The 14,351-nt window shown below is 43.9% G+C and overlaps 1 protein-coding gene across 1 annotated transcript in view; it reads right to left on the bottom strand.

Annotated features, from left to right (window-relative positions):
- The window catches only part of Zfat (zinc finger and AT-hook domain containing), a 159,543-nt gene that overhangs the window by 57,855 nt on the left and 87,337 nt on the right, over positions 1–14,351 (bottom strand). The window contains exon 10 of the mRNA XM_013348950.2: positions 12,470–12,643. Coding sequence (XP_013204404.2) covers positions 12,470–12,643 — 174 coding nt within the window. The remainder of the gene's footprint in view (positions 1–12,469; positions 12,644–14,351) is intronic.

The raw sequence follows: 14,351 nt of genomic DNA, 5'->3' as shown, positions 1-14,351 counted from the left end.
GTCTCCCTCACTGGACTTTCAGCCTCCTGACAGTGGAAGTTTCTACTTTCTGCTTGCTGTCATTGGGGCTGTCTCATAAAAGACGGATTTTACTGACTGGCCAAAGCAATTAACGAGTGCATCTCTGCCGATCCGTAAGCTCCTTCCCAGGCTGTGGGTGCTGTAAGCCTTCCATTCTACATCCTAGGTGCTGAGGAAGATGGGCACAGTGACGGTGAGACCAGTGAGAGGTCAGAGTGGTACTCACGGGGTCTACTCAGACACCCTCTTTCCCTCTGCACAGTCAAGCTGTATCACCAGAGATGGGACACAGCATGTGTACCATGTCCAGTTCTAGTCACGCATGACTTAACCACCAGAGAAGAGGTGACCTGAGTGAGCTGATCCAGGAATTAAACTATTTAGAAATGAAGCAAATATTCAGCCACGAATGCTGGTTGAAAAAAAAGTGGAAGGAGCTTACAGTTAGCTAGTCTGCACTAGGAGGGAGAAGGGAGAGAGAGACAGGGAATCAAAAGAAAAAGAAGGAAGCAGAGAGGGGCAAGGTAGAAAGCACAGATGGCAATCTGGCAGCTATGTTCAATCGCTCATCAAGCTTCAAGAAACAGTCACTGTGTGCCAGAGTCATGCCTGACCACAGGAGACAAGAGAGTTGTGAGACAATGAAACTGTGCCCTCTGAGGCACATCACATACATGAACTAGCAGGTATGTCAGAATAAATGATTGTAACATGTGACCAAGAATGATGATTGCTACAGAGTGCTAAGCATGAAGGAGGTAGGTGGGAGGGGGCGAGGCCTGGGTTTGCTTTATCATGAAGGCTCCAATGGGGATGTGATGCTAAGCTGAAGTGGATGGATGAGGAGGGAGTGACCAAGGAGAAAAGAAACAGCTTTGGGGAGAGAAATAATCACTGTCTCTGGAGACCCAAAGAACTTTCACAAGAAATCACTGTCTGTTCTGGTTTCTTAAAAAGGCTCTGTCAACAGGCCAAGAGCTCCAGTACAGGCAGCCACTGAACCTGTGAGAATGCAAACCAACAAGACTCCAGCAAAAGAGCAAACAAGAAGACATGACTGCATACCTTCTCAAGAGAGAAAAAAGTCAGAGTTAGCCCCCTCAATAGATATCCTTTACAAAGGAATCACACAAAACTCTATAAAAAATGCTGCATGAGCTTTATGAAGCATAGGTCATTTACTCTGTACAGTACTTGCTCAATTTTATGAATTGCCAGATAATTACAAATTATAACACAGGAGACTTGCTATCTATTGGTAATCATTTTTCATAGTGTTAAAAAATGAAAGAGGTAAGACACTGTACTTCCAAATCTCTGGCAGAAGTATTTAAAGAGGAAAACTGTGGTTAATGCACAAATACAAACAAAACAGCTGTTCTGGTGGGGAGAAGTATCCTGAGAAGGGGTCAAATGAAGGAAAGGTGTGCACGCAGAAGAAAGGCCCCTGACATAGAGGGTACAACAGCTGAAGGAAGGGAAGAAAGAGAAGCAACAGACTGTCCAAAATTATGGGGATAGTTCAGTAAGTCACCACTTTAATACAACTGCTAAACCAGTTACTTACGGGCTGCACAACTACCAAGAGTGACTACAGTCTCAAAGATCATCATAACTGTATAATAATCTCCACAGGATGCACTGACCTCTGATCAAAGACAGATATTGACTAGAAGTCACTCACAGTGACAGAACTGTGGAGCCTATCCTAAGGAGGTGTTCTTTGTGATTTCTCTGTGTGTTCTCTGTGCTCTCATAGAAAAGAATCCTGGGTCTTCAGCACCATCCTAGATCATCCTAGATGATCTCTCTACCACACAAGGTACAAAGGCAGGTCTGACACCGAGAAACAAAACACAGTGCCAATGACTCCGGAAACTGAAGAGTCAGAGGAGTTCATGTCTCTCTGAACACCAGACTGGCTGTTTCCTGATTTTGCAACTTTGTCTGGTGTAGTAGTTTGAATAAAAATGGTCCTTCCGGCTCATAGGGAGTGGCACTATTGGGAAGTGTGGACTTGCTGAAGTAGGTGTGGCTTTGTGATAGGAAGTGTGTCACTGGGGGTGGGCTTTGAGGTTTCAGATGTTCAAGCAAGACCCAGTGTGGTTCACTGTCTCTTCTTGCAGCCCCACCTGTGGATCCAGATGTAGAATTCTCGGTTACCTCTCCAGCACCATGTCTGCCTGCATGCCTGCATGCTATAACTATAATCGACTAAACCTCTGAAACTGTAAGCCATCCCCAATTAAATGTTTTTCTTTATAAGAGTTGCTGTGGCCATGGTGTCTCTTTACATCAATAAAACCCTTAACTAAGACATCTGGCTAGGTGTCTTAGATCCCTTATTCCCAAGAAAGAGGCAGGGCCCAATTTATGTTTAATCTGTTATTGTCTTCTGAAGCTAGATTTAACTTTTACAAACAGTCAGGAACCTTCTGAGCCATATCTTTCCTAGAAGACGGATTACAGAAAGCTAAGGCAACTCTTGTTTGGAGGACTGTACCACAGAAAGCCCTCAGGCTCTGCAGTACTAGCCCCTTGAAGGATTATGGCAAATAAGCCTTAACTACAAACTGCAAGATTTATAATCTTATTATCTAGAAAAGTCTCTTTCACTGACTTCATGGCCCAGATGTTAAAAGTCAAAACCATGAGAACCTGAAAGAATCTCAAAAAGGACTAAGACCCTCTAAAACAAACACTGTATAAATCCAATGAAATAAAACTCAAAGACAGGCGAATGTCAAAGATAGTGTAAGAAGTCAGAGAGAGCTGCCTTAAGAAGGGGGAACGGCTAGAAAACTCTGTTCCTTGTCCTTGACTGTGGTAACCTCTTCTGTTTCTTCATCTAATAGGAGCTCCTAGCTTATCCTTTGACTAATGAGTGGATGACTACTGGTGGCTTCTGACTTACTAGACACAGCCTAGGAACTAGACACTGTCTAGATTCAAGTGTTGACAGACAGTGAGAGAAATGGAGTCCAGTGATTCTCAGCTCCACCCTTGCTCAGGCCATACCTGGCGTCAATGACTTGCCCTACCTATGGTGATGGAACAGGGAGAGATTTACAGTGGGAGAGGATGAACGGGGACCACTCATTGCCCTGCCCTAGCTTATATAAAAAGGTCCAGCAGGCCTCAAGGAGTCACTGCTTGTGGACTGCCATTGTTGCGAAGACAGCAGGTCTACAAGGTGCTTGTATGGAGCCAGCAGAGCATCTGCCTCCAGGCTGTTATAGGAAGCTATATTGAAATACATGCTGAAGTACAGAAACATATGGTTGTCCACAAAGGAGGGGAACTCTAAGCCCTAAATCCTGTTCTTCTGGATATACAAGGTCACCATAAAGAACACCTGTTGTCTTCAACACCCCAGCATCTGCTTCATCAGTTTCCCTGGGGCTGGTTACAGCTGCTCGGCTACTTTAAATAGAGTTTTATATAAAAATAATGCAATGGCTAAAGAACCTTAATCCACTGCATTTGGATTCTGGCATTTGGACTCAAGCTGAACACAAAGCACAGCAATGGAGAATTCCTCTGGATTGAAAGCAAATTGTTTGCAATGTCTGTTAAGTAAGCATCACTGCCAAATCAAACTTCACATGTACCTTAGATGTGAAGGGATACTGAGGTGCTTAGAGGAGGAATTTCCATAAACCTAAACTGTTATTAGCAAAAAATACCTACAGACTTAAAGTAGAAATGTCTCATGACTGTTTATCCAGTCTTACTGTAAAAGGTGATTTTTGCATAAGTAAACTTTTAGCAGTTATTTGAAAAGTTAGATCACACTTTTTCCAGACAAGTGGTGTTTGCCATTTTCCCACAGTAACACTCTAATATCTCTGTGGCACCATGCCCTAAGGTCAGGATGCCCAGGAGACAGTGGATTTGGCTGTCCCTTGGTGATGTACACTCAACAAGTACCCACTCTTGCCAGGTACAGTTAAGGAGTGCTGTGATCTTCTTCAGAGCCCTGGTACATAGAGGAGATGGTACAAGGCCCACATACCTGGTACAAAGCCCACTATCCCAGGGTAGCAGGCCAACAATACTTCAAGCCTACCACCAAGGCAGCCGGTTCACAATACCTGAAACCTACATGGGATTTTTGTATTGAGAGAAAAAGGTGCCTGCAGATGTGGCCAAGTAATATGTCTCAAGATGGAGTCTAGCCTGGATTATGTAGAATGCCAAATGGCAGCTGGAGAAAAGGGCCTGAGGATCAGAGTCAGAGCACAGACGTGAGGAATCAGGAACAGACTGAAAGACACTGCACTGCCGGCTCTCGAGATGGAGGGGCCCCTAAACTGAAGGGCACAGTGTCTGTGAACTACAAAAGAAGCAGATCTCTGTTCCCCTGAGAGTTTGACGAGAAAGTACAGCTGTGCTGACACCAGGATCACAGAGTGTGCGACTCCACAGACATGATGCCATGAGCCCACCATTGCTCTAAGCCACAAAATCTTTAGTAATTTGTTACAGCAGCAGAGGAACTAAGCCTTACAAAACACTTTAAAAGGCATCTGCTCCAGGCTGCAAAGCGGGAAGCGTTGGTGACCTTTTCTGGGAATGCATTTCTTCAACCTAAGACAAAAGGTAAAGACTACCCACCCATACATACACACACAAACACACACACACAGAGTCTAATGAATCAGTGATTTAACCACAAGAGCATGGGTGGGCAGTTATTTACATGAATCTGGGCAATGATGAACAGAAGATTTTCCTGAGGCTAACCATTTAAACACTCTCAGGGAGAGGTAGGGCTTAATATACTTTACAAAACTAATATGTTCTTACCCCTTTACCACAGAATGTCAGTGGGCCCAGTCTTGTAAGAGCTTCCTGCAGCTAATCATGGCTACTGCTTCAAAACACCATTAGCTGTGTCATGCCAGAAGGATGGAGTTCTGCATGACCTTTCACCTGCTCTGCCTTCTTACTTCTAGTGGGCCAGCCATGCAAGGGATGCCACCTACAACAAGGAGAGCATCCTGCAGGAGGCATCATAGGCACTTGGCTACTAGAGCTTTGCAGAGCCATAGCTCATGGTTTGAGCATCTGCAGTAATTTCTGCAATGGCAAACCAGAACAGAAATAGCTACAGCAACAAAAATACGGTGTAAGACGTCTCTGTGCTCTAGAAGATGAACTTCAAGCAACCGCCGACGTAGTCTGCTGATGATTCTCTGTAATTAGTGCATCAGTCTTAATGCAAGGAGGAACAGATCAGCAGGGAGCAACAGAAAAGAACCAAATAAAGGGACAGGGAAGAGCGAGGAACTAGGACTATACTGAAGTGGCAAACACTGTGCCAGGCATACCTGCACAAAAACCCTCCCTCACCGAATTTGAGACCTCAATCTGCACATTGGACTAACTGTCAGGTAAGCTCACAGGCACAAGTGCAACAGCCTCAATTATTCTTCAGATCTTATGGTTCAGGTAAGTCTGACAAAATGAGCTTCATATGGACCCAAACAGAATGCACATATAAAATGATACTCTTGGGTCTTGGCATCAGCCCACCTTTGACCCCACCAGCCCACAAAGACACATAAGGGCCTTCGGTATCTATCAACTACCCCATTCCCACCTCTCCTCCAATGAAGAAGAAGAAGGAAGGATGGGCTCAGGATGCAGTCCTACTGATGAAGACACTTGCCTACGTGCTATGTTCTTGTGCACTGCTTCTCAAATATGATAGTTCTGAGAGGTTAGAGCCATGGATGGACTTTACCACTGAGTGATTTTATGATTTTTCTTTCTCTTAGAGGACAGAAAAGTAAGGAAAGGAGGGGTTAAAAAAAAATTCTCGCATCGCTTGAAATACTCCAACCAATGAGCAGCTACAAGAGTTCTTATTATGAAGTGAAAAGTTACTTTTTGAACTTAGCTGATTCCCAAATTTAACTCAATTTGTCTAATTATTACACAAGGGCTTGAAGCCTGGAAAATGCCTTTTAATAAACCTTACCACAAAAGTCCTTTCTGAGTAGATAAGGCAATACTGAACCAAAGGAAGTAAGGACTCCACAGGATCTGCACAGAATTTCAAAGAACCATGGGTTTCACGATGAAAGGATTCTGACCTGATTATATAACAGAAAAACAGCATGGGATCCATCCTTCCTCGGATCCGTCCTTCCTCACCAGCTAAAGGTACAGAGAATTAAGTGAGAACCTCCAGATTCTACATCATAAATATTTTTGTAAAATGTCAAAGTGCATGTGGTCCCAGAATTTCCCCCTAAACTTTTGAATTCCATTGACTGAGATCGGGCCACTAACAGATCAATTCTGACTTTGTACATCTGGCAGGCGAAACTTTATAAACCTTCTCCCAGACTGGCCTCTCCTCTCTAAGTCATATTAATAAGCCCCTGCGGGAAAGAGAAACACAAGAAACAGGGATAGATCACTTTAAATAAGCCAATAAATGTGAAAAATTAGATTCACATGCAGGTGAAAGAAAGGGTGGTGACTCACCGTCTTTTTACTTCATTAAAAGATGCCCAAGAAGATTAATTTAATAGTGCGTTCCCCAACCGTGCTTGAAAATATCTAATTCACAAGCACTTGATTTAACAAAATTTTCTGAGATGGAATGGTGCGGAAAGAAGGGCTGCAGCCTACCCTCTCTATGGACTTTACATACAAGGCACTTTACACCTTGTTTTTCACTCATTCGCACCACAAAAATTTACTGAGCACAGGTGCCGTTCCGGAGCTGCAGATACAAAACAAATGCACCATGCACCAAGTCTCTGCTGGCTGAGCTACCTACCCAGCACAGTGCTTCTCCACCTTCCTAGTGCTGGGATTCTTTAAGACAGTTCTTCATGTTGCAGTGACCCCCCCCCAATCACAAAATTATTTTGTTGCTGCTTTATAACTGTCCCTTTTCTACTGTTATGAATCACAATATAAATATCTATATGCAGGATATGAGATGTGCAAGCACAAGGGGGGTCATGGCCCTCAAGTTGAAAAACACTGGTCTAGAGGAAAACACAGAAAAACCATAAACAAGGGAACTCCATAGGACAGTAGAGAATGACAAACCTAAAGAGAAACAGTACAAACATGCAGGAAGGGCACCAAGTTGCTGCCAGAGAGCTTCTCCGGTAGCAGAGATGACAAACAACTAGACAGGGCACTGAGAAAGAAAGCCAAGGAGAAGCAGACGAGTTTGGATGACTTGGTGAGACCGCAGACACATGGTACAGAGGAAAAGACCCACTCAGAAGTGCTCTTCAGGAAAGACCAAAATCTCTGTTAGCGGGAGGGGGGCATTCCAGTGTGGGGTACACTTAACAGGCCTGATAATGAGGAGACAAGAGTCAGGTAGGGCAAGAAGAGATGAGGGCAGAGAGAAGACGGATGAGCTACAAGGACCACACAGGCCACACAAAAAACCTTCAGATTCGCCTCAAAATGTGCACACCTATATTAGAGGCAGGACTCGGACCCATAAGTACAGGTCCGGCCTGTTTCAATAGGGTTACAGGCTGCTGGATAGAAAACAGACCCAGGCCAAATGGCAGAGGGGATGAGTGGCAAAAAGACTGTGTGCCCTGAAAAATGGGAATGGCAAGGACAGTTCTTCTCCCTTGGACTCATGCTGACAACTAAATGAGCTATGTTCTTTCATCAGTTCTGAGATACGTATTTTTCACCTCTTAGCTGTGAAATTGAAATGTGTCTAGCAGCAAGAATGATTTACAACAGCTTTTAACATTCGTGGTAGTCCACACCGCAGACGCTGTGAACACGGCCTTAGTGCTCACGTCATCACTGCAGTGCTCTAACGGGCATTTTTGCTATGTGCGTGTACTCTGATAAGCATTCCAAAATGCCTTCGAAATACTCTGCTTGGAGGGGTGGGAATGTAGCTCAATGGCAGAATGTTTGTTCACTCCCCAGCAGCACCAAAACCCATTTTTGTAAAAGAAGCATCATACACAGTATTGGGTTTTAGTATGATATTTTCAAACAAAGTTGGGTTTTTTTTTATGGTTAATCTGAAGGAAAGTTATAAAAACTATTTTAAATAAAAGTCTGTTTATTTAAACGAATGGTTATTGTGCACACCATAGTCAAAGACTGAACTGTGGGGCATAAATACAACAGAAGCACACTTTCACCTCTGAGGAAGGCCCGCAGTGTGACATCTTCCATCAGCGCAGTAGACAGAGCTGAGGACACTCTGAGAGTGAGACAGGAGGCCACTGCCCGTGGGTTCAGCTGAGGATACTCTGACAGTGAGACAGGAGGCCACTGCCCGTGGGTTCAGCTGAAGGTGGAACTCCCAAGCCCTCAGCAAAACATGTCAGAATGGCCAGGTGATGAGGCCAAGAAACACTTTTCCAGAGGCCCAGAGAATACCAGGAACTAAGCTAGCAGACTAGATGTGACAGCTTGGGAGAACTTTCTGGAGATGGAGTTGGTCACCATGAGTGCCCCTGAAGGCATGGGCAGCGACCTGGGTGAGAGGCCAGGGATGTTATCTCCTTTGTCAGACTCAAGCAGAGGAGCTGCATTCAAACAGGAACACAGTTTAGGAAAATCACCAAATTTGTTCTCTATTTTGTTTTTATATATGCCTGAGAACAGTCCAATGAAACAAACATGTTGTATTTTTAAAAAAAGGGGCAGGGGGAGGTACTGTGAACTATGGAGTAGTAGGTGGCTTCTGGATCACATGGGAGAGAACATGACCACTTGCTAAAGGATCTTTTCTGAGTGAGAGAACAAGGCTGCTCAAACTGACAAGAGCAGCTGGAAAAGGGTAGTCATTCTCTAAGGCTGGGTACAGCAGGGTGGGCAGTCCAAGGCCCAGAGCAACTCCACACTGTTTCCTGCTTTTGTATATCTGGGTGTTAAGAACAGTGTTTGTTGTTGTTGTTGTTGTTTTTAGTGTTTTCAATTATATTTGTAAAAACAAAAACAGAAGATGAAAAGGTAGCAGAAACTATGTGTGGTACTCCAAACCTAAACTATTTACTATCTCATTACACTGTCTGGCTACCTCTGCTCACAGAAAACAGGTTACGGTGAGGAAGAGCAGGAGCTGGTGTTGAGCCATGGAATGTGGGGTATCTAAGGGTCAGTCATCTAGACATCCACAAGCAGACATGCAGCAGGCAGTTAAGAAGGACTGGGGCTTGGCTGGCAGAGTAGGACCAGTACACATGAAGCCCAGTGGCCTTACTGATGCATGAAAAGGACTCTGCAACAGAGTAAAACTAGGACCCAGATCAACGATATGAAACAGAGAAATCACCCATTCTAGTCACGCTGCAAGGAACAGGCAGACAACATTCAAAGCAAGACTCTCAGCTCTACCTACTCTGTGTAGTTTCTCAAGGAAAGAACTTAATTCTTCCTCATCAGATAATACGCTGTAGACCAAAGAAATGATCACTACAGACTTTGAAGCAGTGTTTACTGCTAGATATGAAGCTCATCCCCTATAGGGTTAAACACTGACAGCTTCATCAGGGCACTCAGCACACCAGCAAAGAGCAGAGGTACTGGCCAGGTCAGAACCCACTACACTCTGGTCAAATGCTCATGGGATGAGCCAGGGATGGAAGGGAGGACGCTTTCGTGACTAACATTCCATGAACAAAGGGGTGATAATCCAATGAAAGACCCCAGAATTCTCTTACAAAACCAAAATAGAATGGAATAGTATGTGGTAAAGTTGTATTAATTAAAACAGTATCTTTTAAAGCAGTGACCTAAAACAAAACCCATCAAAGACAAACCAAAATCTCAGAATGAAACACAGCATCTTAGAGCATTCTGGCCCAGCCAAGGTAGGTGGAAAGGATTGGTTGCTCTATAAATGCGCTGAGTCAGTAGACAGCCGTGTGAAAATGAAGATTCCTAACATACTGCATGCACCAAAACAAGTTTTAAGAAACTGCAATTTCATAAGTGTTATGAAATCATAAATAAAACTTAAGGCAAAAGAATTTGTTTTGAAACAAGAGAGGTTTCTTTTATCATAAAAAACTCACAGAGGGTAAAGACATAAAGGAAAATATTGATAAATTTAAATGAGCAACGCTCTTTAACTTCTCTCTATAAAAAGAGATTGTAAGACATAAAAGCAAATGACAACCTAGGGGAATATTTATAGAGTCCCGCAAAGCACTGAGGTCCACAGGGCTCTATGAAACCAAAGAGATAAAACAGGACCGGTACAAAAATCGGTAAGGGAGGGCTGGAGAGATGGCTCAGTGGTTACGAGCATTGCCTATTCTTCCAAAGGTACTGAGTTCAATTCCCGGCAACCACATGGTGGCTCACAACCCTCTGGGATGAGGTCTGGTGCCCTCTTCTGGCCTGCAGGCATACACACAGTCAGAATATTGTATATATAACTAATATATAAAAAAAAAATCGGTAAGGGACATAAAATCTTTTCGAAGTCTCTGCCTTACACATGGAGAAATTCAAAGCTTTTTAAATAAAATAAAAAGGGAAGTAAGAGCATATAGTTTGAAAAGAGCTAGAGCAGGTAGCCAGTGGAGCTAGGTCAGCTAGCCTAAGCTCAGCCCCCAAGAACAGGAGTGCACAGTAAGTGTCAAAGGGAGACACAGATGACAGGCACAGCAGCCTCGGGAGAAAGAACCAAGCTTCAGACATCACACACCACACAGCTGACCCCCCATGCTCTTGGTGCCTAGAATCAGAGCAGACCGAAGCTAAGAGACCCAGGGAATGTTAACGCCTCACCTCTTCATTTTTCAGTGTAACAAAGCTCTCAAAAATGTTAGAAAAAAAATAAATGAATAAAAACTGCAAATTTCTATAACTTTGCTGGGGAAGACTCCACATTATTTGCCAGGGTATATCCTTGCAGGGAGGCCATACTGCTGTTTTGACCAGACTGCCCACACTGGTCCCTTTCAGAGTCAAAGTTAAGACCACTGTACCCTTTCTGAAACTCCATGAATGCCCTCCTAATGCTGTTTACCATAACCCAGGGCACAATGTGGCTCTGGGGGTGACGGCCTTCATGAATGTGGGCTTTAGAGAGAAACAGAATACCACACAAAGGAACACAGTTCCTGCAAAAAAACTCGAGTAATGTAAGATCAGCAAGGCCACTGTTTGAGAAGGTAGAAATTCTTAAGTAGCTACATGAACGACACTTCCCCTGTGTGATGATGGCCTACATAACTGAGTTTCTCTCTTTGTTTATTCGCAGAGCTGGGGATTGAACCTTGAGTCCCACTCACGCTACACAGGTACTCTACCACGGAGCACACACAACCCCATATATTTTTCATTTTGATTAAGACTTTTTTTAAAAAAAAAAAAGTACTGTTTAACAGTCATGGTCCTGCCATTGGTGCAGCATCCTGCAAGGCCCTGATTCTAATTCTAATAAATTACAACAAAGCATTCAGCCTTTCCCACTAAGCCCCTCAAGTTCAGTCTGACTCTTCTCAGGAACCTGCTAGTACACCCCCCAGCAGGACTTACTCCCAGGACATACAGAGCATGGAAATAAAAATATCATCTCCTAAGCTCCAAAATTTTGAAACACTATGGAACTTACTTTTATCTGTATAATAAACACTAATTTTTATATCTAATTGTGCTAAAATAACAATATATCAAGAAATTTTATTAGTCATCTTACATGGAACATCCACAAGTTCCTCCCGCAACTGAAGTTTCTAATTGAACAGAAACTTTGTAAGATACTGTATGATTTGGCTGCCTGTGTTTCTCAATATCTTTCTCTTTGTGAAGCCCAGATGTGCAGGTTTTAAGGATACTGTATGCCTACCACCCGTCGGAAATTTTAACCCACAGGCTTCTGAACTCTCCACATCCTGGCACATACCTTCAAAGGCATACCTGCTCGTGTGTTATTACATCTAGACGGTGGCCTCTTGAAACATGAACTAATCCTCACGGTTTTGTTGTCCCTGAAACCCTCCCAAGGCTCACACACATAACAACTCATATTCTTTATATTTTAGGCTAAGCCCTATTTTGAACTGAATAGTAGGAACCCCAGGGTAGCTTTTATGTAAATGCATCAACTCAAAAAAATCAGGTCAGGAGCCACCACAGTTGTCTTTCCAACCAGACTCAAGGTGAGAAGGGAGACTAAAGAGGATAGAACCTTCCAGAACCAAGCACTAATAGTTTACTTCCTCCAGCAGCCTCCCTCTTCCTGTCCTACAGCACATGCTCACACGTCCCACAGGGTTTATGCTGAGCATGTTATAAGTGAGGCACTGCTTAGCACGGGTGGGAGAGACAGAGGACAGGCCCTTGTGACCCTTCAGAGTGTGCATCCTATACAATAGAGTGCTTTCCAGATACAAAAGGATGGACAGTCTCTCTTGGTCTTGGAATACCAGCTCCCGGTCACACATTCACAGGTCACTGGGGCTCAGGAACTCACCGTCGGACGTGTGGAGGAGCTTATGACTTTTCAGTGTCCCTTTGGATTTGAATTTCTTGCCACACATGTCACAAAGATGGGTCTTCTCAGTGCTGTGGCGGTTCATATGAGCCTTGAGGTTGCTCTTGCTGCGAGTTGCATATTCACAAAGAGAACATTTGAAGGGCTTCACACCTACGAGGGAGAAATGTACAGATGTATATTTACAGGTGTTTGTGCAGCTGTTTGTGGGGATCCAGATGAATAGTTCACACCATATCAAACATCTATCTGAATAAAGAAGTGCCTTTGGTTACTCCCAACACGTCCCACACTTCCCACATCTTCCATAATCCTGTCCCTCCCTCCTGCTGAAATGAGCTTGCACATCACAGCGAGTTGGTCACTTCCGTTCTCCCTACAGTCTGGTAACTCCCTGAAGACAGACACTCTGCTCAACTTACAAAGTGGTCATTAAATCAAACTGAACCGAGTTGAACTAAATAAAATTAGAGGCCCCATCAGTCTTTGCAAAAATCAATGTGATCAAGCATCTGGAGTCAAGTGTCAAAGGATATTCCTATTCATCAAATAAACAGAGCCATACTCACACTGAACTATTCCCAAGATACTGTGTCTACTCCATTTATCTGGCTTCCACCCACCAAGAGCCAGTATCAGAACAGCTGTCATGGTTCATTTCAAATCCATTTCTTGACCACTGTGGAACTCTGAACTGCTATATCCTCTGCACACCGCATGCCAGGTGTGCAGATAAAGGTCCACAATGTGTGGTCAATGTCGATGACTGTGGCCAGTACCAGGACTTAGCTATCTCTATTCTGTCCATTCTTGCTGGTCTTCACATTTTCCTCTTGAATTTGTCTATTGTTGTTCTTGTCCCAAGTTTTATTTGTGGACTGAGCTGGGAAAAAGAATACTTACACTGCAATGCAATCCTAAGAATTCCAAATACTTAATGTGGGTAAGTAGGCTTTTTAGACAAATCTTTGATTCCATCATTATAGAAAAATTCATAGACAAGCAAAAAAAAAGAAAACACTATGACAATCAAACATAAAACGGCACCCTTTAATTTTCTGAACCTTTATCAAAATTCTGAAGATTTTAAAAAGAGCAGATTCTTCCAAATGCTCAATATTGTATCTTCTCTGTGAGTGTAAAAGCGTTGGCTGCACATTAAGCCTGGACACACACTGAGCCTTCTTCTGAGGAATTTAGGAAATGTGTTTCGTAGGTAAGTGAACCGACCATCAGGAAGATGGCAGGTTTGCCCCGTCCTGCATCTCGTGCATGCTGAGGAAGACTGGAGCATGCACTCCCACTCCAGTCCTGCGTCTGCCATACAAGCATTATCATCCCAGAGAAAAGACTTCTGATTCCCAGGATTCTATCACACTGGATTTCCCTCAGTGTCAGGTCCTTGGTTCTGTCTCTAGGCATACCCACATGATTCCCATGAGCACCATTCTGAACCAGTGTCCATGCCGTTAGAGGCGTCTGCCTCCTTGTCTGCTGAGAACACTCACAGTGAACTCCTTCAGTGCCTTCAGAAAATGACATGTGTATGCATCGCAGCACCACTATTACCTGCTCCATCCCTGCCGCAACACAGGAAGCATCTCTTTCTCCTACATGTGGATGCATCTCCCCATCACTGTCACCTCCTCCATCCCTGCCTCCACATAGGAAGCATCACTTTCTGCCAGTGCAAGTCAGTGGAGATGTGAAGAACAGAGTGTCAGAATCATGCCATGTGGATCCAAATCCTATACCCATTACTTGCTGGCTGTGTGGCATGAATATTTCCTAACTTCCTGAGCACCGTGTTCCTCACTGGCTCTCTGGTCCCTGAACACACCGACCAGGGCATCATAGGCAA

The sequence above is a fragment of the Microtus ochrogaster genome, chromosome 15 (genome assembly GCF_000317375.1).
Source record: "Microtus ochrogaster isolate Prairie Vole_2 chromosome 15, MicOch1.0, whole genome shotgun sequence".
Classification (NCBI taxonomy): Eukaryota; Metazoa; Chordata; class Mammalia; order Rodentia; family Cricetidae; genus Microtus; species Microtus ochrogaster.
This window is presented reverse-complemented; position numbering and strand designations above follow the sequence as displayed.